This window comes from Cavia porcellus, unplaced genomic scaffold (genome assembly GCF_034190915.1).
Source record: "Cavia porcellus strain 051 isolate PalLab524CR breed Dunkin Hartley unplaced genomic scaffold, mCavPor4.1 scaffold_3, whole genome shotgun sequence".
Lineage (NCBI taxonomy): Eukaryota > Metazoa > Chordata > Mammalia > Rodentia > Caviidae > Cavia > Cavia porcellus.
In genome coordinates, this window is record NW_026947486.1 from 96518337 (window position 1) to 96546193 (window position 27857).

The following is a 27857-nucleotide window of genomic DNA, read 5'->3' on the forward strand; positions in this document are numbered from 1 at the left end:
CATAATGAACACATTCATCCTGGGGAAGTTGGTATGTGTGCATCACACATCTGAAATCTTTTTATGCTCCCTCTCCCCCAGCTCTTGTTCCCTTTCCCATTTGCAAAGGATCTGTATTTCCTATTGTCATTCTTATATTGTGCTTTTTAATTCACTTACATTTTTGGTTTCTGACATAAGAGGAACCATATGATATTTAAGGTCTTGTGTCTGATTGATTTCAGTTCACATTATGGATTTAAGGCACATACATTTTCCTACAACTAACTCAGATGTATCCTTCTTTATAGTAGAGTTGTACACCGTTGTATATAAACACATGAAGACACAACCTACAGAATGGGGCTTTTGAGGGCATCAGACTTATTCCATCCTTCACTTTCTTGTGCTGGCAAACACACTGAGACACATTTCCTCTCTACCATCTCACCACCTACACCCACACCCCAGGACGATGATCACCTGATGTGCGGAGCAGGAAGCGAGCGGAACCCATCACCTGCGGTCCCCTCTCCTCTCTCGGCTTACTGTAGTCCTCCCTTCTCATCAAGGCCAGCATGAGTCCTGCCTCCCCCAGCAAGCGACCCTAACCATGTCAGTGTGTATTCTCTGCTTCAACCCCCTAGTCCTTCTAAGAAGGATGTATGCATTCTTCTGGAGTGTTTTCCTGGGGAGCTTTGTCTTCCCTGTGGGCTTCCTAGGGGCAGAGATCACCTCTTCCACCTTCAGCTTCCCATGCTGTGTGGAGAGCAAGGGTGAGCACACCCTATAGCATATGACTGTCGCAAACTCTCTGTGGGCTAGGAATCCTACACATCTAGAGCTAGACTTCCACTAACCCTAGACTTCATCTTTGGAGTGTGTTTCAAAATGACAAAGACCTTCAAATTCCTTAGTTGGACATAAATTAGTCTCCAAACTGGAACTTGGTGGACAAACTATGTCATGTGAGTCATAATAGGTGTCCTGACACGCATACAAGCTGATGGCCAAGGACCCAGGTGAAGCAGTGATAAATACCACTCCCTGACAGCCACCTCAGACATGGTCTTCCTCCTGTGTATCACACAAAGTTACCTCCAGAGTCCAGGCATTCTGGTCACCATCAGTTTCCACCATCTTGCACTTTACCTGTCACCTAAGTCACCACTCATTGAGTAAAAGCAGAACTCCTTATTCAAAATGGACCACTTACTTACTCATCTAAGTGGGCAGCTGGTCTTCAGTTCAAGGAGTTTTCCCTTTGCACAGCCCCGACTCCATGTGTTTGAGAATCCTTGCCTGTTTCCGTTTGCAGACTTCCCTTGACTTGGAGGTAGACCCTTGGTCCCTGCTCTGGTGCCCCTCATGGAGCCCATATGAAAGTGGATGTCTAATGCTAGAATTCAGAGCGCCTCTTTCCCATGTAGTTCACCAGCTACTGCCTGATGGGAATGCTGGGACATGTTTAGGAAATGGCAAGTCAAGATCGCTTCTCCCGAAAGCATAGGCTTCGTCTGTAAATGTCCCTTCTACTGTATGCATTAAGCTCAGTCTGGCAGGAGAAATCAGTTGATTAGACTCCTCATCTTGAACAGCACCTGGTTATCTCTATTCTTTGTGTCCAATCTCTGACCTCGGTGTAGTTTTTAAAGTACAATCTTTTTGAGGGCTCCTTAAGTGGCTCAGATTATGTGCACTGGGCCCTACTTAACCTGAGATGTGTTTACCTCCACCGAGTCCCAGCTGATTAAGAAGGTATGAATTCTCCCTATGGCACTTTTCTCAGCAGACTGTTTGCTTAAGTGTCCAATAACTTGAGCCTTCCCAGCACTGCAAATGCCAAGGCACCCTCAAAACCCTTTCACCCAGCACCATACTGAGGCTCTCCAAGAGGGGAAAGGATCACTTAAATTGGTATTAGTTCTTCAAGCACTGCCACATACTCATGAATGCTGCGTAGGCCCTGTGCTTGATGACCCAGGCTCTTTCAGTTTTGAGGTTGAAGAAGCAAGGAGCTGTGCAAAGTTAAAAACATTGTTGAAGTTAGAAATGTTATCACCAAGATTTATCTCCTGGTAACCCTTGTCTCCTTCACCCACACTCAGATCACCTGAGATAACCAGTGCTTCCGATGGTCATTAACCAGATCCTTCCTCGGGACCAGGACAACTCTGCGGGGGCAAGCTTGATAGGCCTTGTCCACAATAATCAGGACACATGGGGTAAACCAAAAGGGATCACAGAAGGCAAAGTGGCATTTCATTGAACAGACTGATGGCAGATGTACCTCTGCTCCCAGTCTGGTTTACGTGAGGCTGGTGTGTCACCCTTCGGTAAGTTATCTAGCTTCTTCGTGAGCTTTGCAGTCACCTGTAAGATGGAGCGATGTCTACTCTGCAGGACTGTATGAGATCAGCACGGCCCAGCCCTGGTGCCGGGCATACGGTTCTCCCAATGCCTTTCTCAGTCAGGATACTTCCGTTGAATAAATAGCAAATAACTTGCTTTTTTCCTCTTCACAGTAAAATACCTAAATGAGTGTTCACTGCTGCTGCCAGGACTCACTGCCAAGTAGTCAGAATGGAAATTGCAGGGTAAAAATCATTTTTCTTTCCATTTTAAAAGCAAGGCAATGGCAAGGGGCACTGAAGACCTCTGAAGACAAATGCATTGTAAGAGTCGAGATCCTATTGCGTGTGTTCAGAGAGCCATCCACTGACTGTGATCATGTCTTTGGGGCGAACCTGGCACTGAACTGCGCTTGTGCAGTAAGTCATCACAAGCAGCAGGTTACAGTCAGCTTTAGGTTATCTGTGCTCATGCAGAATAGCAAATCCCAGGCGGTGGTAAATCTCAGAAATTCTATTTGGGCTCTGGAATGCATTTTATATGAGTGCACTTTTTTTTTCTTGGCAGACTTACCTTCCTAATTATGTTTCCCTTAGGCTATTATTAAAATTATTCTGCGTTCCCTAAGCATACACCGCTGACAGCCAGGGGAAGGCAGCCTGTAAATGACAGGGGTAAAATCTATCTGGGATTAAGTGTAGTCTTTAGGTGTAGACACACACATATACACATACACACAGAGTCTAATACTAGCACACAAGAAACGTACGAATTAAGAATAACCTGGGAAGCCAAGAAAATTGGTACAAAGACTTCCCCAGAGACCAGAGGACAAGATGATAAAACATAAAACCCTTCCCAGGTCATTATACATTTGCCTTTATCTTATAAATGCTTATTATCTTTTGTCACATTTTACCTGGCAGGATTGGCAAGATAATTTTCTTTCCATGAAGACTTGTGCTTTCCTCCCAAAATTCCCACCAGTTATTTAGGGAATGTCAAAAGTAGCCAGGCACAGTGGCATGTGCCTATAGTCCCTGCTACTTTGGAGGCTGAGGCAGGAAGATTCCTTGAGCCCAGTTCAAAGCCAGACTGGGTAACAGAGTGAGACCTAACCTCAAAAGGGAGGCAGGGTGTCAAAAGCAGGGTAAAATGTGCATTTATTTCCACACATGGACACTCAAGCTGAGAAATAGGTATCTGTAGATTGTACTAATTAATGGTAAATTCACAAATCTCTTCAAACACTGATCCATACAAGTTCAAACTTACATGAAAACGTGGAACAATTATTAGCATATTCAAAATAACTCACTGACCACTGAACCAATAAACTCACACCATAACCTGAATCTAGTTACACGTTACTAATATCCTCATCTCTATCCTGTATGTTGGTTGAGGCTGCTTCAAGCATCCAGGCTTGAGAAAATGTTGAGTACTTCATGCTAAGAAAGTGTGTGTATATTCCAGAGCACAAGAACTCCTTTGATCCATGCCCAAGCATTAACGTGGATGTCAATACGCTGTGTTCTCAAGTCCTCCCAATAGCTTTGTTCAGTGTCTTCTCCATTGGCAGTGATAGGAAAACAAACTACCACGACTAAACCCTAACACAAACTGAGAGCAGCCCAATTGCAGTGTCATAAAGCCAGGCTATACCTCATTCTAATTGTGTTTGTTTCTTTAAAAACCACCTAAACTAGGTTAAAATGAAGTAAAAATCAAATTGTGGTGCCACTAAGCAGCTGTGTCTTTGGAATAGGAATTCTAAACTTATAGATCATTATTTTCAGCATCCTCTATGGTCGGTGTATTTTTAAATCAATGCAAAGAAATATTACATAGCTTAAAATATTATCTTCATATAAAAAGACAATATTTCTATTGCTATTCATTTAACCTGGTACATTGGTTCATGAACACTTTTGTTTGCAAACAATTTGGTTCCCAAACAAAAGCATTTGGCAAAATTTATTTTTTGTTTGCAAACTCTGCATCGAGTAACAAACATGACAATGGCCATCTTTCCAAAATTGTAAAATAAATTAAGTTTGTGAACTAAGGTACCCACTGTATATGCAAAAAACAAACTGTGGGAGAAGACACATGCAAACAACTAATACATTTCCTTGGGTTAACACAGTGGGCAGCTGGATGCAGGAATGTGCATCAAACGCACTACCTTTATGTTGGAGGTTTTGGTGGGGATAGGTCTCAATATGGTGCATAAGCTGGCCTCAAACTCAGAATCATCCTGCCTCCGCCCCATGAGAAGCTGGATTACATGACCAGCTTACTATATTTTGATTTTCAAATCCTTTCAAAATACTATCTTATTAAAAACTAAAAGAGACAAGTAAAAATTATATGCTATTTGCCTTACTGGTGAATATGAATTCATGTTACATGTCATTATTCAGACATTTTTCACAGATAGAAGACTTTTAGAAAATTTATAAGTTTAGAAAATTTTAGAAAATTTAGGAGTTAAAAATTAGAAAATTGAACTTGTAAAATGCATCATAAAATGCAGAGCTGAATTTTTTTCCTATTAAGTTCTAAGGTGAAAGTATTTTCTGAGTGCTTTCCTGTTATGCAAAAAAAAGATACAAAGTTTATTTTCTTAACAGGGAGATCACACAAACTGCTCTGGATAGGAGGGATCACTACCTTATTACCCTTTAGTTATGTAAATAGACCTTCTATGAACACAAAGGGGAGGAATTTTGTGTAGCTATCTTAATTTTTGTACATATATCTTAATTTTGGTTCTGTAATCACAAATGACAATTTTTACTTCATCTAAACTGTTAAGACTGTTTCTAACACTCCAAAGTTTAAAAGGACAAGTCAATTCTTTGCAGTTCTTTTTCTTTTATCAAAATAGTAAGTGCTAATTACTACTTTTAAAATAAAACATATCTCCCAGAGCCATAAGCTTTTTTCTTCAGTTATAGAGTGGGTGAAGGGTTTGAAAGAAAATAATTTATAAATGACTTCATAAAACACAACCCCTTCAGGTGCTATTAACTTTGGAAAAGTTAGGGCTTCTCCTAACAAGGCTTTTACTCTACCTCATACTCCAAACTTATAAGGTTTTAAAATATTCAGCTTGCCTTTATTCTTTTGGGGGGGTGAGGGTAAGCTTGCTGTTGGTTAGGAGCCAAGAGTTCTACAGTCAGACATGAATGGAAAAATCTATCATTTGTTTATTTCATAATTCATGTTCAAAAGCAAGAGACAATTTAAATAATAAAAGGGTAACAGGAAAAATGCAAAGAAAGAAAACAAATCAGTAAGCATTCAGAAGAACCTTCAAGAATATTTAATTCAAAAAATGTTACTGGTTTAGAGAACTTGACTGAAAGAAAACAGCTGGGCAGAATTCAAGGTTTTAAATTAAAAACAATCTAACAAGGTCTATGGGGATAACTCTTTGAGCCATATTTTGGAGACCAGATTCATTTCTACCAAGTAAAAGTAATAGCAGTCTAAGCTAAAAAGGAAATTCCTCACAACTGAGGTAGTTACTAAGTATCAGCACATTTTCCAAGTTCTCACAAGGCAGCTTAGCTATTTACAACCTATTTTTCCTCATACATAAATGGAGTGTCTTTTCAATTTTATGTCTTCTGTGATTCATTTTTAAAAAACACTCATACACACCAGCCAGAATATGCCTATTTTATTAACATCATGCTTTAATAAATAACTGGCTACTTCTAATAAAATTAAGCCTCTGTTTACAACAGCCCCCAATATTTTATTTTGACCATTCTGCAGAATTTGGTGTAAAAAGTTGAATGAAATGTAGACCCTGAGCTATCAAGTACTTATGTTTCAATATAAAAATAGAGACTTACTCTTACAACTGAAGATTGAACAAAAACACAAACAACCTCTCTGTGGGTTTTAGGTTCTGTAGAATCTGTTGGGTTCTTAATTGCTGTTTAGAGCAGGACGAGACTTGCAGAATTTTCATTGTGTCTGAAGACTTTTGGGGACCCCTTTTAAAGTGAGCTGTTTACCTTCTCACAGTTTTACAAGCTGTCTTTTGGTAAGGGCACAAGGAAAGGGCTCCTAAGGGGGGAAGACAGTTGTCAGTCTTTGGCCTGGGACAACAGATATGGCCTTTGCCAGTTTGCCCATGTGGCTAAGGGTGACTGCTAAGAGGTGATTTTCTCAGCTCTACCTACTCCCATCCCTCCCACTTAAAAAATAACGTATGAAAAAATCTGGACACCTAGTTCTCCCCCCAGGGGGCTCCCTGGCTGGTAGTAGCACACAGCTGCAAACCACTGCAAGTCCTCTGCTTTACCGATCAAAGTGGGCCAGGCAAGATACTCGAGTTAGATACCTTACACTCCCTTAAAACCAAGCTGGCATCCGTAACACCTGCACATACACATGCACAGACTAAAACTATGCTCGAATGTTGACAGCTATTCCCTGAACCCAGGCTGTACCCCAATTCTGGCTAGCTCCCAGCCAGTTATCTTAGATGACTGGGTTTAATGACTGGATCCCTGTGGGGGCAGACCAAATCAGACTGTCAGTCGCTTTTTGCTGCAATTGGGATAAAAATTTCAAAGAGGATCAGTGTGGACCAGAAAACTGGCATACAGTGGCTTGCTAATTTACATGGTTAAAAGCAAACAAAAGGCAAAAACCAAACCTCTCTTGCCCAAGTATGAACATGGGATAACTGGACAGCCTGAATGCCTTTTATCTTTCAAAGGAGACTACTGTATCAAGAATCTTTCCATGGGCTACACTTGAACTGTAAGTGGGTTCAAGAAATGGACCTATATGTGACCTTAGCTTATGCAATTCAACTCAACCAAAACAGGCAGTCTGCAGTCTCTTCCAATCACCAGCTCAAAATAAAGTATAACCTTCTTCTTGTGTTGATGCTTGACTACAATCTGACAAGTGGCTCAGAAACCCGCTTGTGCCTTCACATTCTGTCCTAACAACAATAATAAAAATTCCAAATCACCTCTACTTCTCTCCCGATAAGGCAGCTAAAATAACGGGGATAAATGGCAATTTTCTGCTTGTTGGACTTTTTTCTTTTAATAAGATAACATGATAAATAAAACCTGCTTCTGTACAGCTATTTAATATTTCAGAAATACGTACATGTTACATGCCAAGAAAGGACCCTGGTTTTCTTGTAAGAAACAAGGTGAGATCATAATTGGAAAAAAAAGAACCCCACAAACAAAATGAGAAAAAAACAAACAATAGAGTGATAAAGTCACAAATGCACAACTAACTACAGTTCTGTACCTACACTGTTAGCCACGTTTAACATGATTCTGGAAGAGCAGGAACCAACTTAATGTACAGGTCCCCTTTGCCCCCAAAACTGAATGAAGAAACAAAGTCAGCATTTTTAAACCAGTGGCCACATAGTAAAAACTGTACATTGTTGTCCATTCATTTAAAAAGCAAAGTCACTAGGATGGTATAAAAGTGATAACCGGTGCCTTTTAGCTTTCTGATGATGAACATTTTTTCTCAAAAGTTTGAGAATTATCTCCAGTCCATCTGCATAAACAGGAACAAGATGCAGAAGACAGTGAGGAGGTAGGGCTGTGCTGCGGCACGGGCACCAGCACTGTCGGCTTTCTCATTGGCACTCTTCCCAGAGTGGTCAGTGGCATTGTACTCAAACTCCGAGGGGCACTGCTGATACTCACACCCACTTCCACTTCCTTCTCCGCTGCTTTCATCGCCTGTTTAAAAGATGCAACATTTTATTTCACTTGTTCTCATCACAAAGCAAACGAGAACAACTCATGATTCTAGAATTCAAGGGCTTACTGATATCAAAGAAGTCCACATCATTCCCATTATAAGCATTCTTCATTTTACTGGTCATAACTCGCAGAGCCATGATTTGACGAAGGATCAGAATATCCGGTTTGTCAGTGTCAACCTGGACCTCAGGGTTATTGCCCTGGTTGGCTAATCCATTTCCTGTCACTGCAAACAGGTACCTGAAGTGAGAAATCACCAGGAAAACAAACGATGATTAGTAAAACAAAGGCAAAGAAGAGAAAAATATCTAAGAATTCTGCTATATTCCAGTGTTTCTACTAAGCATGATTAAATGGTAGTGCTTTAATTTATGAAGAGTAGTCTTTTTCTTTTTTTGGTTCTGGGGATTGAACTCACAATCTTGCAGCTGCCAGGTAGGCGCTTATGCTGCTGGGCTAAATCCCCAACCCCAATTCTTTAATTTATAATGACTTCAAATTTCTCTTTTTCCTATGCATCTTATTTCTCCAGTTTTACCAGCACCTTCTTGAAAACTATCCCTTTTGTGGAAGCCAGTGACTTAAGAGCAAAGCACGCTCAGAATGGGTACACATCCAAGTCACAGAGTGGGAAAGGAAGGGGGTGTGGGGTATCAGCAAGACAGACAATGAGACCTTATGAGACCTGTGACTTATGAGGCCAAGGCCATTGGGCAAAGGCTCGCAGGCATTAAATATTTTTAAAATAATGACACTTAGAACAGACCTAATACTATACAAGATAATCACTGTTGACCTTTTGACCCAGTGTACCGTGTAGGTAGTTGGGTGCCTTCTGAACATTTCTGCAGCAAAGCTTGTTCCCAACAACATCTAGCAGCTTCCCGGCATCTACTGTGAAGGGCTTTCCGATGATGCCCAGAATGACCTTCTCTCCAGGTCTCTCGGGTATGCAGGCACGGACAGCCCGCAAACGCACTGAAAGGTGGCTAACCTGCTCTTGCCCTTCCCGTTCCAGCAGTCATCCTCATTGCCATTTCCTGCGGCCATCCTCTCATCATTGCAAACGTTGCTGGGGAGTGAGGACCAGAACTTCTTGGCCTGTTTCAGTTTCTCCTTGACATCAGTAACCTAATTAAGAAACATTAAAAAGATGGGTACAGAACAACACAAAATAACCTACGCATGTACCCTTTGATCATCTCAAAATAGCTCCGAAGGCACAGGCCACTCATTTTCCACTGCAGCCAAGAAGAAAAATATGCAAGTACAGAATCAAAGGAAATAAGAGTTGAAATGCAAACTCTGAAGGAGTCGCCTTGATCCTTCGCCCACCTATCACACTGTTAACTACCCCCTGAGGCCTACCAGGCCCCGGAGACACAGCCATGAGACACAGTCACTTCACCCGTGGTTTCTGTAGTCTGGATCAAACCTTACGTATGAGCCAGTCTGGGAAACTTCCTTGTCAGTGCTCTGCCTTTCCACCTACGAGTGTCTTTCATGCCCCCTTGTCCTATGCTCCCTCCTATCACTGTATTAAGATTCTCTTTGAGTTTTATAGCACATTGCTGTGTAGTAAGCAACCTGACTATATTCTATTACTCTTCTCCCATCCTAACATTTATTATTCACCACTTTATGTTAGGAACCCTGGACCATCTGCTTCTTCCCCTTTGCTGGGGCCTTTTGGGACCAAGGACCCATCTTATTCCTGTGAGACTCCCCAACAACAAGCACACAGTAGATAGCCAGTAACCACAGAGTGCCTGTAAAGGGGAGCTCTTGAGATGAGACTTACTATATTCATTTCCTTAACCAAATAAGGAACATTCTGAGTTAGAAATGAGAGAAGGACGTTTACTACTATTGACATAAATTTGCTTGCAAAGTTACACCTGAAAGACACAAGCTTGTAAGCTTGCCAATTAAAAATTCATTTTGAGCTCACAATTTCAGCTCTTTGTTTTAAACACAGCCCTTCCTGTCAAAGTGCTCACCAGTCGGTCCAAACTCGTGCCAGCTGCTGTGGTTGGGCGCTCCTCAGGATGGTATGGTCGGAAGCGAGCACTGAAGGCACTCTCAGAGATGGAACGCGAAATGCGTCCAGCGGGGAGGGGCTTAGGGGGGCCACATCCCTGGAAAACCTGTATTAGAGTAAGCATGGTTGGATTAGGACATCACAGGGCAAGTCAGAGGAGGCCACCAGGTCTCCTATCCCACCTTCATTACCTTCTGGGATACTTGCACACTATTTTCTTGCATATTCATAATCGCATCAGAAATCTTCACATCGATGGGATCCATGACAGACTCGATGTTAAATGGACCTTCTAGCCTCTCCGCCACCATCAGCATGGCATCTAATATAAGGCACAGGGAAAAACAAAACAGCATGAGACGTAAATCATTATTTCAGCCTTGGATAGTTAATCAGTTTTATTTTACTGCCTTTATTTCCTGTGATGAGTTAAGGATCATAATTAATTCATGTTTTTCTACCTAGTTCCATGACAATAAACTGCATTCCATCACTGTATGTATCACTAGCTCTCTAAAGTATTGAAATGGCCAGGCTAACAATCCTCACTATAGCAATGAGACCCAATCAGGAATCTCTAGATTATTCCCACCATCCTGATTATTCCTTCCTTCTTTTGTCAAATGCTGTTACTGTAAGGCTTTGGCCTAGCATCCAGGTGAGAAACCTATGGTTAGAGGCAAAATAATATGTTATTTCTCCCAGAGATTTTCCTACAAACTATTCTTTTCATTTCAGATTCTATTTGCAAGAGTCAATCAAGGCAAAGTTTAAATCCTAGTGTACCAATTCCAGTCTTTTTTTTCCCCTTCATCAAACCTTTTAGATCCCTGAATGAACACTTGGCAAATACAAATGAAAGTGTCCTAGGAATGCTAATGACTTTTCAAATAATGAAGCTTTGAATAATGCAATTCTATGTTAGGATAAACTTCCATCTCAAACATAAGAGCTTCAATTTTATTTTAAAATAAAACATATAACTCTATTCCAGTGAAAAGACAACAACATAAGACAGTACATACTAATTGTGTGCTTACAGCACATATCTTCTCTAATGACTCACAAATCTCTTTGGGACTTTGGAGGACACTGGCATTTTCTAAGCACTGAAGCCTTTTAGATTTAAAATGTCACCCACAGAGCTCATGAGTTCAGAGGATGGGTCTTTTGGGGGGCGATTGGGTCATGAATGGTTTATGGCATTATGATGCCAGCTGGTGGAAACTTAGCAGATAGAGCCTAGATGAAGGGAATGAGTGAAGTGGTCATGACCCCGCAGACTATACCTTGCCGCAGCCCCTTCTTTGGTTGTTTCGTGGCTGCAATGAGATTAACAGCTTCTTCTACCATACCTTCTACCACGATGTTTCTTGCCATAGGCCTAAAAGCACCAGAGCTGGCTAACTATGGACTGAAGTCTCTGAAACCGTAAGCCAAAATCAATCTTTCCTCCTTTAACTTGACTTTCACAGGTATTGTGTCACAGTAACAAAAAGAGAACACCAACCCTTTAACAAAGGGATGTTTGCCTTCTACACATGTTTGTAGGAATTATGAGGGTATTTTTGCGTTTTGTGCAAAATTAGGACTTGCATGAAACCTCAAAGGATGTTTCATCAGTCAATGACAAACAGTGCATTTTCTAACTTGTTTTTCCCTTTGTACTCTACTGCTTAATGCATGGCAAGAAAAAAGAAGCAACCATTATCTTTGCCCACCTTCATTTAATCCAAGGGCAAATATTAGAAAGTAGCGTTACTTTCCAGAAGATCTTATGTTCATCTCCACTGCAAAGCTCAGTTGAGCATCTACCTAAGCTTTCTAGTTAAAAAGATTTTAAGTATCGATATATCAATGAAATCAAATTTGGTCATCAACATTTCACCTTCAGCCTAAAACAAATACTATACAGCATTTTAAAAAGCATCGTCATTTCTCTAAACTTCAATTCTGATGTGATTAAAAAATAAAACAAATACATTTCCATGAAATACAATTTTTGAAAGGAATAACAAAGTTTGTGACTGCTGTGGTAAGCGCCAATAAAGTGATGCTTCTAACCTCTAAGCAAAAGCTGACAGCATGAATATACCATTGTACTACAGGAGAGGAAAAAAATGCTTTTGATGTGCTAGCAAAAGGAGACTTTTGTAAACAAGTGGAACACAACTTAAATGTTTTCATCATTGTCAAAGCATCAGGACTGCCCTGTACAGAAAGTATATTCCTTCGTAATCCAAGAAGAATTGCTGGCTCCAAATAAAAATATTATGAATAGACAGATAATAAACATCCAAAATGCAGAGGTTTAAACAAGAAAACACAGTGCACTTTGTAACCACTTATTCCCCTAGTGGTGAGGAAAGGGCAGATCACAAATGTGTTTGTGAAAGACTGAAAAGAAACATAAACCCCAATTCTTCTGGCTGTTTGGTGTCTTTGTAAACTCTGAGGCAGGCCGGCCATGCACAAGGGCCTGGGAATGGAGAGTGAAGCTTGGCTTTGTTGGGGCCGGTGCCATGGCGTTGTGTGCTGTGCAGCTGAAGAATGCAACTAGGGATAGTCTGCCCGCAGCCCACAAGCCAGGAGCCAAGGCTGCTTCTAACCGCTGCGGGAAGGAAGCCATGGTTGGCTATCAATCGGCTCTTCTGTAGCAGTAACCAGCCCTAAGAAGTCACAACAGAAACTCAAAGAAGTTTGGTTTGGAGTTTTGGGTTTCTTCATGCTGCTATAGGCCACAGGTGTCTTGTCTGCAGGATACCCAAGAGGCTCCTGCCACGAACTGGCTGGTGTCTGACAGCAACCCCAATACTAAGTTCCTACCAGCAGCAATATATGACATTAATAGGGCAGAGTTGAGCAAGCATAAATACAGGTACAGCATGTGATGGAGAATGAGCCACCCCTAAGAGGCTTTTCTAGAAACCAACTCTGTGGGGTGTGTGTGTGTGTGTGTGTGTGTGTGTGTTCTCTTGAGCTAAAGGTTATTAAAGTGAATCCCAAAGTGTTTCAATGTTTTGGATTCATCCAAATAAAAGGTGACATTTACCAAAGGGTCACAATTCATGCCAGTACACAGATGCAGTAACCAGGACAGAGAAGGCAGGGAAGGGAGAAGGCAGATTTGGAGAATCTCTCCTTCATTTTCCAAAGGGTCTAGTCCAATGGCACAGTTGCAGCACTTAGGGTACTGCATTGAGCACCTCTCCGCCAGTCCCCAGCAACAAAGAATCCCCTCCCCACTGGAAAAAGCAATTCCTTTTGCATTGTGCGGCCAATAATCAGAAACTCACATCTTTAGCCTCCTGACATGACGGGAAGAACAAAAGGCAGTTTCTCGACTTAACCCCAAGATCTGATTTTAGAAGGGGCAAAAACAGCCCTTGATCATTCATTAACTGCAGTCATTTAAAGGGGAAAGACAAATTCTTTGCAGAGGAGAAAAAAGACAAGGAATAACAGAGAATTTACAGCAGAGGCACGTAAATTGGTACTGAATTCTATAACCACAGAGCAGATTAATTAAGCTCTTGTGAAAAATTCATGAAAAAGCACTGGAGATTAACAATGTCTATTACTCCTGGCCTTTTAGATCAGCTTATTAGAAATAAAGACAAGTGCACCCATTAAAAATAAAATTTAGATACAATTTCATGCCTCATCTCTCTCAAAAATTATCATTTAAAATAATTGGGAAAATTGATTCAAAAATCCTATCAATTTCCACTTGGGTTTCTTTTTGTTTCCTCAAAGATCATATATACGATTTTTTAAAACACACTACAAGAATAGCAACAGCAATTTAAGGCCTCCTTGTTTTAGAGTAACTGGCTCAAAACATTAATTAAGCAAGCCAGGGTATGGTTCTGATTTTACAGGGATCCATAAATTCTAGGAAAAACATGTAGAATATATACTTTAAAGGGCTGAGGATGTAGTTCAGTGGCAGAGCACTCCTTCACAAGGTTCTATCTTCCACACTAGAAAAAAACCCCGTATTTTAATAAAAGGTTATGAGGACTTCAGTGACAGCTGCTGCTGGACATGTCAGAAGAATGGCATAATGTAAGAGAAATGATACTCTGCACTTTAAATGTCGACATAAGAAAAGTCAGCAAAGCTGGGCTACTTACTATATACCTTTTGTACTGAATGGTGACTTCTAGTCCTTTGCCTGGAGAAAAAATTCATTATAGTGAATAATAAATTGCAAATTTGACATTTGGGTATGGGGACAAGGGCGGAATGGGGGAGTATCAACTTTAGATATAGAGACGCCGTGGGCTTTTATTTCTCGAGAAATATTTTGAAGCAACAATTTCTCCCCTGGCTTCATTCTGGGCATGATGTTCCATTCGTCCCTGTGTGTCTTTGCTGGTCTCATGCCTTCGCTTTCATGGGCTTCTGCTTTTCTATGTGCAAAGGATTTTTTTCAGGTCTTCTAGCTTTGAGCTTTTTAGTCTACAATTGTCCTGAAGTGCTTAATATTCACTGTTAGTGTTTTCAAGAATTTGTTGGAGCCAATTTATTGATGCAATTTCAGAGTTAATATGATTAGCTCTCCTGCAGACTAAAAAGCAACCTCTCCCCGCAAAAAAAAAAAAAAAAAAAAAAAACAAGCCAGCAAACTTCATGCATGTTCCCATAATGTAGACAAATAATTGAAAAATAGGTTCCTATAAGGATACTCGAATTCTGCAATTATGCAAATGTGCGTGGGGGACAGGAAAAATGAGAGTTTGTTTTTGTGAGCTGTATTTGTGTGAGGTCCCCCTGACACACAGCATTAGAGGTTCAACACTGGGCACTATGTTTCAGGACTAACATGAGCACTAAGTAGGCACTGAGGGACTTAGCTGATGACCGGATGTTTGAATTATGCTTATTTGTCTCTCCAAATCATAAAACTCAGTGCTATCTGGATTCTAGTTTCCTTGGTAGAAAGTATATGCAGAAATCCTTATTTCTCAAATTGTCAGGGCAAAAGTTCTTTCATACTCCCCAGGGCAGTCTATTGCTAAATCTCCTAGAAATAAAACCACTGAATTTCTATAATCAGATTTTTGCTGATCCAAAAAATAAATGGTATCTGAAACGTCTGAACACAGAACTTTTTTTCAGCACTAAGGTTTGAACCCAGGGCCTCCACACTGAGTTACAATACCAGACTTTTCAATTTTCATTGTTTTTAAACAGAGTCTCACTAGGTTACTAAATGGTCCAGGCTTGGCTCCAACTTGCAATCCTCCTGCCTCAGCCTCCTAAACTGCAGGTATGTAGACAGGACTATCCTAAAAAGCCATTCTCACAGTTCTATGGGGACTGTACTTCACCACTGACATGACTACAAAGCTATGATATGTATTTTTTTTTTCTTTTTTCCGGTACCGAGGATTGAACTCACGACCGCCTGCTTGCAAGGCAGGTGCTTATGCCGCTGAGCTAAATCCCCAGCCCAAAGCTATGATATATAACATCAAAAATGCACTTTCTCATTATTGAAAGTTGGTAGTCCCAAAACCTTATGTCTTCAGAAATGCTACCATTAGATCAAGCAAGCATTTACTTCTAGTAATAATTTTACTATCTTCAAAGTATTGAGCACAGCATAACTAAGATACTGGTAAACGCTAAATACTAACCATAGTAGAGATATTTCATAGTTGGCAAATACAGTGTTCTTCGCAGAAGCAGAGACATTTCAAGGAACACAAACACAAGTTGCCAACACTTGCTCACCTATGAAATTGTTCCATTCAAAGTCGAGATCCCCCTGGTTGGCCAAACAGCCTCTCATGATGTTGGAGCAGTAGTTGTAACATGGCTTCACTGTCACAAGACCCCGGCAGTGGGAACAGTAGATCATCTTCAACAAGGCATGGGTACACTGGGCCGTGGGGTTCACCTAATATGTGAGACAAGAAAAGACAGCAGGATTAGGGCTAAAGATACACAGAAATGACAAACCTCTATCCAGCTACTGCCACTAGCAGAGGTGAGTAGATCAAGATTAGATAATAGAAGACACTTGGGAGACAAAGAGGTGGGAATGAACATCACAGAACCTAAGCCACTCAGCAGCCCAACTATTTACATAAAAGATGGCCAAAATTTCTGTATGTTTCATCAATTTTTACAAGAACTATAAAAAATGACAATTTTATCAAATTTATTCAATATAAAAATCAGCTGGTTGAACTGATACCTCCTCATGCAACACTTAGGATAGTACATAAATATACTACCCAAGTGATGCTCAGGGAAACCAGTAAGTCGTAAAACAGCCAAGTTGCAATGCCCTTTGTTTGTCTGTCTCTCCATCTCTCTCTCTCTCTGTCTGTCTGTCTTTGTCTTTCCATTGCCATTTTAATTGCTCAGTTACTTCAGGTACTTTTACAAATATGCTTTCCGGATCAGCCAGGAGACCTTGGAGGCTAGAGGCTGGATGCTATTTTCACCCACCTCCATGCATGGCCCGCCCTGGCCCTTAAAATCTATGTGTTCATCTTTGCCAGACTGGAACACAGGCACTTCTCTTTGTCAAACACACTGACTACAAAACCGCCCTTTAAAACTGATTCCCAGATCCAATCAAGGTTTAAAAGAGTACTTGTGTTACTCTGCCTTACACCAAGAGTTTGTAGAAGGCAAAATGAATGTGTTCTACAGGGCAGAATATGGGTAACTTTAAACTTGGGGGTATGTATAGGCCTTCAGATTTTGGGGAGCAGAGCATGGAGGACTCAGGAAACACCTGATGGAAGAGGTGAGGCATGTGTTAAATTTTGAACATGAGATTGGATTTAAGTGGAGAAATAAAGGGAGATCATCCCAGGTAGCATCAATGAAACAAACAAAATCAGCGAGATGATGTACTAGAGCATTTCAGCGTGGGGTTGAGGAACCTGGGAAAATAATGTCAGATGCACCAGAGTGTGCGCACGGCCAAGACATATCAGGCAGAAACTGCGATGTATGGCAGCACACACAGGGCTCCTAAACTCTGTGAGGGAGGGGAACTGCGAGGATGAGCACAGCACTGAAGTCACACTAGGCTGACCATCCGCTGCAGAGAAACAGGTCTCAGTTTCATCCTTCACATTCCGTAAGGTGAAAAACTGCTTTGGGCTGTCCTGTCGATCATAGCTGTCAATGCTTAGAAAGGCTCAAGGCCAGGGGTCACATAATGCAACTAACTGCCCTGTCCAGTCTTATTTTCCCTGACCCACTCTCCTCTTGTGTCTGTCTCAGAGGATTAGTGCATTTATCCCTATCAGTATCAACCAGCTCTGTACCCAGACTTTCAGAAGCAAACACCACCTCAGGGAATAGATGTGGGGATGGAGAGCACACAGCAATATACTTCACCTATTCCAGTGTGTTACTTTGGATATCACTTATCAACAATGTCCTCAGGAATTGGAACAGGGGATTAGTACTATCAGTAGAAAAACTTAGCATTGCCAGGCTCCTATCTGGTCTGTACACACCCCTCCCTCTCACTTATCCCAACAAAACTCCAGCCTACAAGGGGAAAACACACAAGAAGAAGATGGTATACACTAAAGTCAATATTCCCTACAAAGAATTGGGATTTTTCCACAGTTTTAACCAGTCCCAAATGTTTTCCTAGGCATTAAATTAGCCCCTTTAACTACGTATTAATGCACAGTAAAATCTTGGCTAACCAATACCCTCAAGGAATGGCCCTCTGGATAACTAGATTTTCTGGATAGCTAAAAGTTCATTCCTTTAAAGTCACAGATTGTTAAGACTTTGATACTTATCCAGTTCTCATTTTCCAGATGAGCAAACAGGCCTCAAGAAGGGAAGGGGCTTGAGAATCACAGGATCACAGAAGTCTTAAGAGCTGGAAGGAGTCATAGAGATGGCTGAGTGCTGCTCTCACGTTTAAGAGATAAGAAACTGAAGCCAGAGGGATTAAGCAACTTGCTGACAGTCACCCTGCTACATTTGATTCCAGTACTGCACATTATCCAACATGTGTGACAAAAAGATTTCCCAGATGCATCACATTTCTCTGCCTTCTTAAGGCAGGCAACTCTATCCTCAGGTGTGTTTTATTTTAGTTGGGTCCCCCACTGATGAGACTGTTAAATGGCTGGATTTTAGAGAGGTAATGAGTTACATATATGACTTTGAAAAAAACCATAGAACAGCACTCGTATTGTTGAATATTATGCTTCAGAACAATGTCCTCATAAGAAGAAACATCAAAAGTTAAAGTGTCAACAAATTGTTACTGACCACTTATTATGTGCCAGGAATTATTCTGACATTCATTTATATTAGGTAGTAGGGCAGGTAAGAGTATCTGTCTTAGGATATAGAATCTGTTCCACAAAACACAAATCCCAAAGTGAGATGGGCCTTTAGAAAATGAGAAAAAATTTAAATAATTATATTAAGCTGCGCATGGTAGCATACGCCTATAATCCTAGCACTCCGGAGGCTGAGGCAGGAGGATCCTTGTAAGTTTGAGACCAGCCTGGGCTACAAAGTGAGCTCAAGGTCAGCCTGAACTACAAAGCTAGACTCTATCTCAAAAAGACAGAAAAGAGGATAGTTATATTCAAGAAACATTTATTCAATCAGTCCTTTCCCATTGTCTTTTGAAAAATAACTCTAGAAAGCAGTGTACTTGATTCTTAAACTGCAAGTCAGATGATCATTTATGCAGTAGACCTGATGGAGGCTCAAGTTCTAAATCAAAGACCAAATGAAATGACTCAGTAGAATTTTATTAAAGAAGATTATGAAGCTGGGTTTGGCAGAGTGTTCCCATTTCATTCTTTGGTTAAGTACTGTCTCATGCTCTGCACGTGATTTGTTGTGTAACTACTCAAAAAGATCACAAGCAACTTGGCGATAACATGCTTATGGGAACATTAAATAATACCAGAACTGGAAAAAAAGATGGAGAAGTTATATGAGAACTGGGACATGCAAGGGCATATAAAATACCAGAGTTAGAGAAAAATGTCTTTCGTCTCACAGCCATAACCAGACCACCATGCACTAGTTCACATGAAGGGAATTCAGAACTTGGGAAGCAAAACTCTCACGTGTGATGAGGCCCTCCTATAAAGGGAAGGATTTTAAAATAGTCATGAGACCTAAAGAAACAAGAATAGCTTGCAAGGCCTCATCCCCCCAGAGAGTGTCAGTAATTCCAGGGCTTGGGGCCCCACCCTCCCTGACCTGTCTTAGTTCAGGATGGTGAACACCAAGTGTCAAAGATCAGCTCTACCTTGTGACTCCTCAAGACAACCCCTACCCCCAGTGTATAAGCCAAATGGCTGCCTCGCTTCCGGAACCTCTAGGGGCTTCTTACTAAGAAGCAATGTAGGCTGGTAAAAGAGACAGTGATGTGCCGACCATTCAGGACACAAAGCGCCAACCAAGGGCATAAGCTAATGCAATTTCAATTCCCAAGTGTGGTTTCTATCCCAAGCCCAAGGTTTCCTTGATTCAGTGGTGGCTCTACCTGTCACACAATGATATGCCGCACACTTCTGGGTGTTCATGTACCAGTTCCTAATTGTCTCTCCATACTCTCATAAGCAAATATAGCCGCATTATAAGCAAATTTAACAGTGGACCAAGTCATACTTTGTTCCAGGACTTTATTTTGAATAGAAATTTAAGTTCATTAACATTCTATTCCCTGTAACCATCCAAATCAATTTCTTCCATCAAGTCCCCCAGAATGTATTTACTGAAGTAGATTTGACTCTGAAGGACCAAAGACCAAGTAGTAGATGGTACCGCACAGGGATTGACAAAAAAGGGTCACTACACTGCAGGGTTTTCCTTTTACCCTCATGGTATAAGGAGCCACTTAAAATGCTATATTTGACTGTTACTTTGGGGCACATTTCTTGATGAATATTTGACATGTTTTTCTTTTACTTAGAAAGGTCTGTTGGGCTCAGATGCCAGTGACTTATACAATCCTTGGGACCGGGGTAAAAACCGGTGAAGGTGGTTTAAGATCGCCTTTCACAAAAGTCACATTTTTCAGATGTACAGATTTAATAGTTATTTCTCAAAATCATATGATGAAAGAATAGAACAAGGGAATCTTTATATTTCTCCCTTCCTTCTTTGAAAAAAATAGTTTAATGCTCTCAAAAGCAATATCCATGTTTAGCTTTCACAGTTTTCTGACTGTAAGGGTCTTGATGTAAAGATTCAGCTTCATAACAGGAGTTACTATTGATAGTTTTACTGGATTTTATTGACTTACACGATACATTTATAGACTACTTAGTATGTCAGGTTCTATTCCACAAACCATAACACATATTAACTCAAAGGCAAGCTTTATTATCTCATTGTACACATGAAGTAGAGGGAAGCCCCAAGTAGTTAAGGGACTCATACCAAGACTTCTAGTAAATGTTCAGGCTAACATGTGATCCTAAGCAGTCTGCTTCCAGCGTATGGGTATCTGACATCTTTGCTATCTTACTAGTGGTGCTGGGGGTGGGGAGTGTGGAGGGGCACTGGGGATTGAACCTGGGGCCCTGCACATGCTAGGTAAAATTCTGTACTGCTGGGCCATGCCCCCAGACCCCTTGATGTGTGTCAAAATGGCTTTCCTGAGTCACGGACTATAGGAAACATGAGGACAGCAGGTGGGTAGGTTGGTCCTTCTCCACAGTTCCCAGGGCTAGTACATTCTCTCCACACACAATGAACACCCAGCTGCATGCTTTCTAGTGACAATTTGAAGTTTGTAAAGTTTATTGACCAAATAAATCAGTTTCTAAGTTGGAAGGTAATTTAGGACACAAGTGTTCTACATAGAGCAATCCTCCCTGGATGGGGAAGGCATATTATTGTTTAATAAAACAGTGATTTACTGAGTATGAGTGCCACATCTTTAGAACTGTTTACAGTGCTACAAGGGTGTGAAGAATATATTATTACAGTGCATTTCTCACCAGTCCCTCCTCAAAAGAATTTAAAAGCTCAAGGAAAACACTCTCAACAGGGAGTAAAAAGAGTTTTCTTGAACAAAATAAACTGGAAAACAATGCCTATTTGACCACTGTTGTCAAATTTTGAAAGAAATTCTGTAGCTACACGTAGGAGAGATAATCCCTACTAATGAGCAAGATATAACCTACATGTGGAGAGAAAGGGTTGGACATTATGTAAGTCTGTTGACCTTTAGAGGGTGGTATGATAGCAGCCCCTTCAGAACTGCTTCTGCATTAACCCAAATACCAAAGCCAAGGAGTTATTCACCCAAATATCAAAATCATTCTGAATCAGTGACCCACAATGATAATACATTAATACCAAATTTTGAGCCTTATAAAAATCCTTGAAGACTGAGCAGCTACCTCAAAACCTTAAGGTAATTCTGAGAGGTGCCACAGAATATGAGATTTTCAGGGTCTGTTCCATGACAAGTCACTGAAACAGGAATCTCTTTTCCTTGTTAAGTTTACGAAGACTCTTTGTAAAAACCCTCATTGTGGGCTGGGAGCCCGGCTTATCAGTGGGAGACTGTTTGCTTAGCATGTGCAAGGCCCTGGGTTCCATCCGCAGTGCCACAAAAAACCAAAGATACCTCATCCTTGCCTCCCTGCAGATACACATTTAACATGACATCTGAATGCCATGCCTGCCATAAAAAGCCTCTGCTGAAAAGTCACCTTCCAAAGACACTTTTAGCATAGACTGAGCCTTTCTACCAAATAACCTGCATTTTCCAAACACCACATTAAAAACTACTGCAAGCAGCTTGCAAAGAAGAAACATGCTGGAGCAGAACTCTTCACACAGGCTGGATTTCATTTCAGCAACTGAGGAAGAAGCCTTAAGCCACATTACACAGTGATGGCAGTTAACATGCTGCACTGAAGTTAGAAACACATTTCCTTTTAGTTTATTCCAGCTCCTAACATACATTCGTTGCAGCATTTTATTTTTTGCACAGCCAACAGTACCAAACAAACAGAAAACGGTCTAGATTTTATCTGTTGCTTGGTAACAGAAGCACCCAATAAAAATAACAGGAAATATTTCCCAAAATTATGGTAAGCAAACGAGATAGGGAACCCACACTTGCCGTGGGATGTGATGAGTTTATTCAGCAGTTTCCTAATTAGCTCTGAATGCACTGCACGCACGCACGCACAAAGAAATGAGGATGAGAAGCTCCTAACTTTTTAATCTGATAATAGAATTTCAAGAACATAACAAAATGCATAGGATAAACTAGGATTAATTCTGGAATATTTGTGGATATGTTGTAAATAAAACTCAAGCTGCCTAAATACTTGAGTGTGTTGTTTTGTGAGGCATGCTTAGACTCAGTTGTAATCTTTAAGTTTCAGCATCACTGCATTAACCCCTCGAAATGGGCTCTACTTCTGTTTTGAACTTGTGTGATCTGAATTTCTTCAGCCCAGACACCTCCTGCACACTGACTCTTCCTATCCCAGCCACAGTTTGAGTACTACTTTCCTTTTCCCAATTCTAGTCCTGAGGATTGTGAATGAAAAATACTATTAAGCCCTGAATTAATGTCTGTAACAGGGATAGAATGTACGACCTTGCATTTGCCAGGCAGGCGCTTGTGCCGCTGAGCTAAATTCTGGGCTGTACATGGGTTCTTAAAAGCTTTTCATATTGAAAGTTCTTTATTTAAATTTACAATTAGATGTATTCCAAGGTACTCGAGGCTGAGACAAGAGGATTTCAAGTTCAAGACCAGCCTGGCCATATTATTAGCAAGGACTTGTTTAAAAACAATAAATAGGAATGAGGTTATAGCTCAGTGCTAGAACACTTGAATAGCATGCACAAATGAGTAGGAATACATATACATATGAAATTATTTTGGGAAATGGAAACACTGTTTCATATATCTACAGGTTTTGGGGGTATTGCAAAAAGAGAAAAATGGAGGAAAAATGGAAATTGATTTGAAGGCAGGACAGTCATTAAGATACCTCAACGGCAAGGCACTGATTTCTAATTATAGCCCCTGTATTTGGGGTAGGGGTGTAGACACAGTCCCATTATGTCAGTATTAATTGAAACCACAAGAGTGCAACTCTCTTTGGCATAGGAGCTACTCATTTGCATGGTGCATGTAACTACTAGTGCATTTCTGAAAGACCACAACAGATTTCCCCCTTCCAGGCAAAACTGCTGCTACAAGCAGGTAAATAAGAAATGTATCATGAACCATGACAAATAAAGATGAAATAAGTAACCCAAGGATGTGCAGCACCGGAGTAATCTTGAACCATCTGTTACTAATTAAGTGGATTTTTCTCAAGTTTGCATTGTAAAGCTCAATGGAGTGAATTGCAATCACGAGATGTTTGGGCCCAGAAAAACGAAATCAAGGCAGGTATTCTTCAACAAAGCAGTTCCCTTCTCTTCCATTAAGTTAAGCCTATTGGTGCTAATCGTCTTTTAAAGGTATAGTGGTGAACAAACCAATGCTTAGCTCAAAACTGCTAAGTTATAGGTGCAATTAATAGCCCCAAGTCCAGAATGCTTGTCATATTTCACTATAAAGGCCTTCTTGGAGGTAAGTGGGTCTCTTCAATTAAGAAATATGTTCCCTACTCGGAGGAATATTTTTTCTGGCCCAGGGCAATTAATTTTATTGGGTAGCAAAAGGTCTGTTGATTTCTTGAGTTGTTCTAGTTTCACCTGGAAACTGCACTTCAGTTTGGGATTAGGAGTGGGAACTCCTATATATGAACAAAATGACTTGGGTACCCAAACTTAATTATTAATCAAATGGATTTTTTTTGTATTTTGCGGAGCCAGGTCAATTACTGTCTTCTCCATACCACTAGACTCCAAATTCTCTTTACCTGGTAATGATGCTCCAAAAACTAATATAATAAATTATCTTCTCAAGTCTGCAAATATACCTGGCATACTACTCCCGAGAAACATTCCACGAATGGAAGACTGTGGAAGATTCTGTGCCAGTACCTTCAGAAACTTATGTAATGCCTGTGTGTCTTATTATTATGTAATTTAGATAATCTAATCCAACTTAGTTAAACGGTTTGAATTTAAGTCAGTCCTTAAGTCTAGAAGCTCTACAGTGAAGCCAAAACAATATTTTTTTAAGTTTGCAATTACAAATATAATACTGCAAAGAGCCACAAAACATTATTTTCAACTAAAAATTTGGAAGTACACATTACCCTATATAAATTCAGCAGACTGCTTGTATGAACTCTCGTCCCCTAAAAAACTACACAAATCCCTCTTAGGCAGATATGAGACTACAATAAATAATAGAATAAGGATCAAGCTTTTTTAAATCAGGTTAGGATCAATCTTAAGGGTTATAAAACAACTTTCCTCCTTCCTAAAAATTAAACTGGAATTCAAAGAGGGAGAAGTTTAATGTAAAGAAACTTCTTCTCGAACACCTGCTTTCTTCTCTGCCTTTCTCTTCAGCACGAGTGTACATGTATACACGAGATAGGCAAGCCACACTGCGGTACCTATCTTTTCATTTTGGGATAAACGTGAGGGATTGTCGAAGGAAGGCAAACATGTCAGGTGAACTACAATACAAATAGCTTTGACGTGGCTCAACTGTGCACTGTTGCAGAGCCTCTGACACAGGTTTCTCCAACATTAATAATGGCTGATGGGGTTGGCAGGAGGGCCAGAACCAGAGTATTCTTTTAACAATCATCTCCTTTCTTATTCCTACCCCAACCTCATTGTGCCCCAACAAATATTTGCAATTTATAATAAAGAAAAAAAAAGAGTAAACAAAAATGTATTGGAAGGAATTATTTCCTGAAAGTTTACAGCTTGGGGATGAAGGACAGAGCCTGAGCAAATCATACTGTAATGAACACAACCAATCAACGAATCTTTATCATCACCCAATTCTAATAGGAAAACTTGTGCATGTACCTATTTTTCACATTACTAATCTTTAGAATCTTCACTCTGTTGAATAGAAATTTCTGTTCTTATGAAGGTGACCATACATCCTGGGCAGTCCTTGTCGCTTATTAACAAATAGTAACACCTGTTTTCTGGGTAGTGCTGTTAATAAGCACCTCCTAGTTCAGATAGTAAGTGTCCCAGTTCAGACAATGAATATGGTCATCCTAACTGTAGATGAACTCTCTGACAGGCAGTCAGGTGGCTACTTTAATGTGCGTAGTGCTGTCCAGTTTTTATGTTTATTCCTCTATGCTTCAAAACAGCCAAATGGCCTAAGCAGAAACTTCTATCCTTGTGTACCTAGGTTTTTTAGCAATGGCCTACAATTTAACTTTTCCCTTGAGGGTCTAGTGATTAGGAGCACCAGGACCAATCTTGTAAAGATAGCTTTGACCTGATGTATCTGTATTTTCCCTGGTATTAGGTCATGGAAGGGTAGTGGTGAAAGGGCCTTCACAGTTTTCAGAGGCTTAGGGTATAGCTCAGTGATAAAGCACTTGCTTTGCATGCATGCGGCTGTGGGTTCCATCCCCAGCACTACACACACGAAAGGTATTTTCAAGCATCATTAAGTGGGGAACAGTGGGAAGGAGCATTTACCCCTTTGAAAGAAATCTTGCTCAAAATTCTGCTGCAGGAAGCCAAAGAATGCAAAGCTGTTCTGGTGGCACCAAGAGATAAAGACATAGATGGCTCAGTTTCACCCACTGGGAGACAGAAGTCCCCTTTCTTCCTTGTCCTTGCTGCTCACTGAGGCCAGTGCCTTCTAAGCTGGCTCCAAGAAACATGGTATGAAAGATACTGATCCAGTTCAATTCACTTAATTTACAAATGAAGAAACAGGTTCACATCATCAGATCCTGTTCATATGATTACAACTGTATTTTTCTGAACTGGTAATGCCATAAAACAAAGTCATGATTAAGAGCAGTGTGGGCCACATTAATAGTCAGGGAATACTCTATCTTCTAAATGGCTCCAAGTACACGCTGTAATAAGGAACCATATGCTCACAGGTGTGAAGTGACTTCCTAGACTATAACTGGTAAGCTCAAAAATAGTCATTCAAGACAACCAAATGTGGAAGCCACGTGTGTTTCTTCTGCAAGGAGAGGGGAAGTAGAGCTGCTTGCAAGTGGGGCAGGCCTTTAACCTCACCTACTTGGGAGGGGAGGTAGGAGGGAGTCCAGTTTGGACAACTTAGTGAGACATTCTTTTTTTTTTTTTTCCTTTGGTATCAGGAATCGAACTTATGACCTCACACTTGCCAGACAGCTGCTGTGCCACTGAGCTGTATCTCCAGTCCTGAGACTGTTTCAATAGTAAAAAGAGGAAAAAAAGGGGGGGGCTGAGGCTGTAGCTCAGTTCTCTCTGGGTTCCACCCCCAGGGCCATGGAGGGGGTAGTGGAATGGTGGTGAGAATAAATAAAAGCTAAAAAGACCATCATGGAGATTATTAAACTCATTCTTAAAGCATAGGATTCCAGAGGGAACACACATCCTACTTCTAAGAATGATTACCAAGCACATCACAGGAAACAATATATGAAGATGCTCATCAGAGTGTTGTTTCGTAACTCTAAAGGAATATGTCTAAGGATTAAGTCTGAGAGGCAAAAGGAAAAGAGAAGATTGTTATTGACCAACAGATTCTAGTGATTTATTTTTGGCCCCTCCCCCAACTTTCTTTTAAAATGAAACAAGACCAAAAAAAAAGAGAGAGAGAGAGAGAGAATGTAAACCGCACTTACCACAGAGACTTTGCTCACTACATCTCTTGCAACCGCCAAGCCCTGAGCAAAAGTACGAGCAGCTACGAAAGCGCGAGTAACCTGCAGCTTCAGCTTCCGAGGGACGTCTCCAAAAGGCTTCAGCTGCTCCGTGTACTTGCTCACACATTCCAGGTACTCATCTGTGAAGTGGTACTGGGAGTTCACCAGGCGGAACATCCGCTCTAGAAGGCGAGCCCAGAAGTCATTAAGCATTTCTTCCAGGTTCACGTTTCCCATCACGTAGTAGCGCTTCAACTCTACGAAGAGATCTTTAAACAGCTCTGAATTTTGCATGTATAAGCGGCCATATGTCTTCACAAACATATCATTCAGGGATTTCTCTGCGTTCTCTAGTAGTTCTTTGAAGAACTCTGAAAACAAAAAAGAGAAAATTAAACAAGGGATTTTAGTAATTAACAGTATTTTTCACATAAGTTTGAAAATTTTTAAAAATCCATCAAGAAATTAAATTGAAAAACATGTTTGAAAAGAATGAATTTCTTAGGAAATGTGGCATCTCAAATCATTTGTCAATGAAAAGAAACCATGTTTCAAAGTCACTTACATATGGATCTACATCTAAGACAGGAAAATAAATGAGACTTCCACCAACAGCTTCTCAGGAGTTAGTACAACTGTACATAGATACTCATTCATTTTCTTTCATTCATTCTCTCTCATTCATGTTCTGTCTCTCTCAAAACCTGGATAAAAATGCGCATGAGATGTCTAAAATATGTTTTCCAGAACATTTCACTGCAAGCATCTAAATTCAAATGAGTCGTGCTGCCTAATTATAACCTAAGACCAGAGCAGGCATGTTCAAAAGTTGTTGTTTGACTTGGCATGACTCTTTTTTTTTCCTCCTCCATAGGTGTCTACATAGGCATACTTGGAAAATGCTTACAGCTACAAAATATAATGTAACATCCCCCGAAGCAAGCACATAAATTTTGT

At 40.6% G+C, this 27857-nt stretch overlaps 1 protein-coding gene across 1 annotated transcript in view; it reads right to left on the reverse strand.

Moving 5' to 3' along the window:
- Positions 1–5522: 5522 nt before the first annotated feature.
- Gpc4 (glypican 4) overlaps positions 5523–27857 on the reverse strand; it is a 113340-nt gene continuing 91005 nt past the window's right edge. Inside the window, exons 3-9 of the mRNA XM_003462661.4 lie at positions 26880–27271; positions 15886–16051; positions 10335–10465; positions 10103–10249; positions 9097–9233; positions 8167–8342; positions 5523–8078 (exon numbers count right to left, since the gene is read on the reverse strand). Coding sequence (XP_003462709.2) covers positions 7876–8078; positions 8167–8342; positions 9097–9233; positions 10103–10249; positions 10335–10465; positions 15886–16051; positions 26880–27271 — 1352 coding nt within the window. The 3' untranslated portion in view covers positions 5523–7875. The remainder of the gene's footprint in view (positions 8079–8166; positions 8343–9096; positions 9234–10102; positions 10250–10334; positions 10466–15885; positions 16052–26879; positions 27272–27857) is intronic.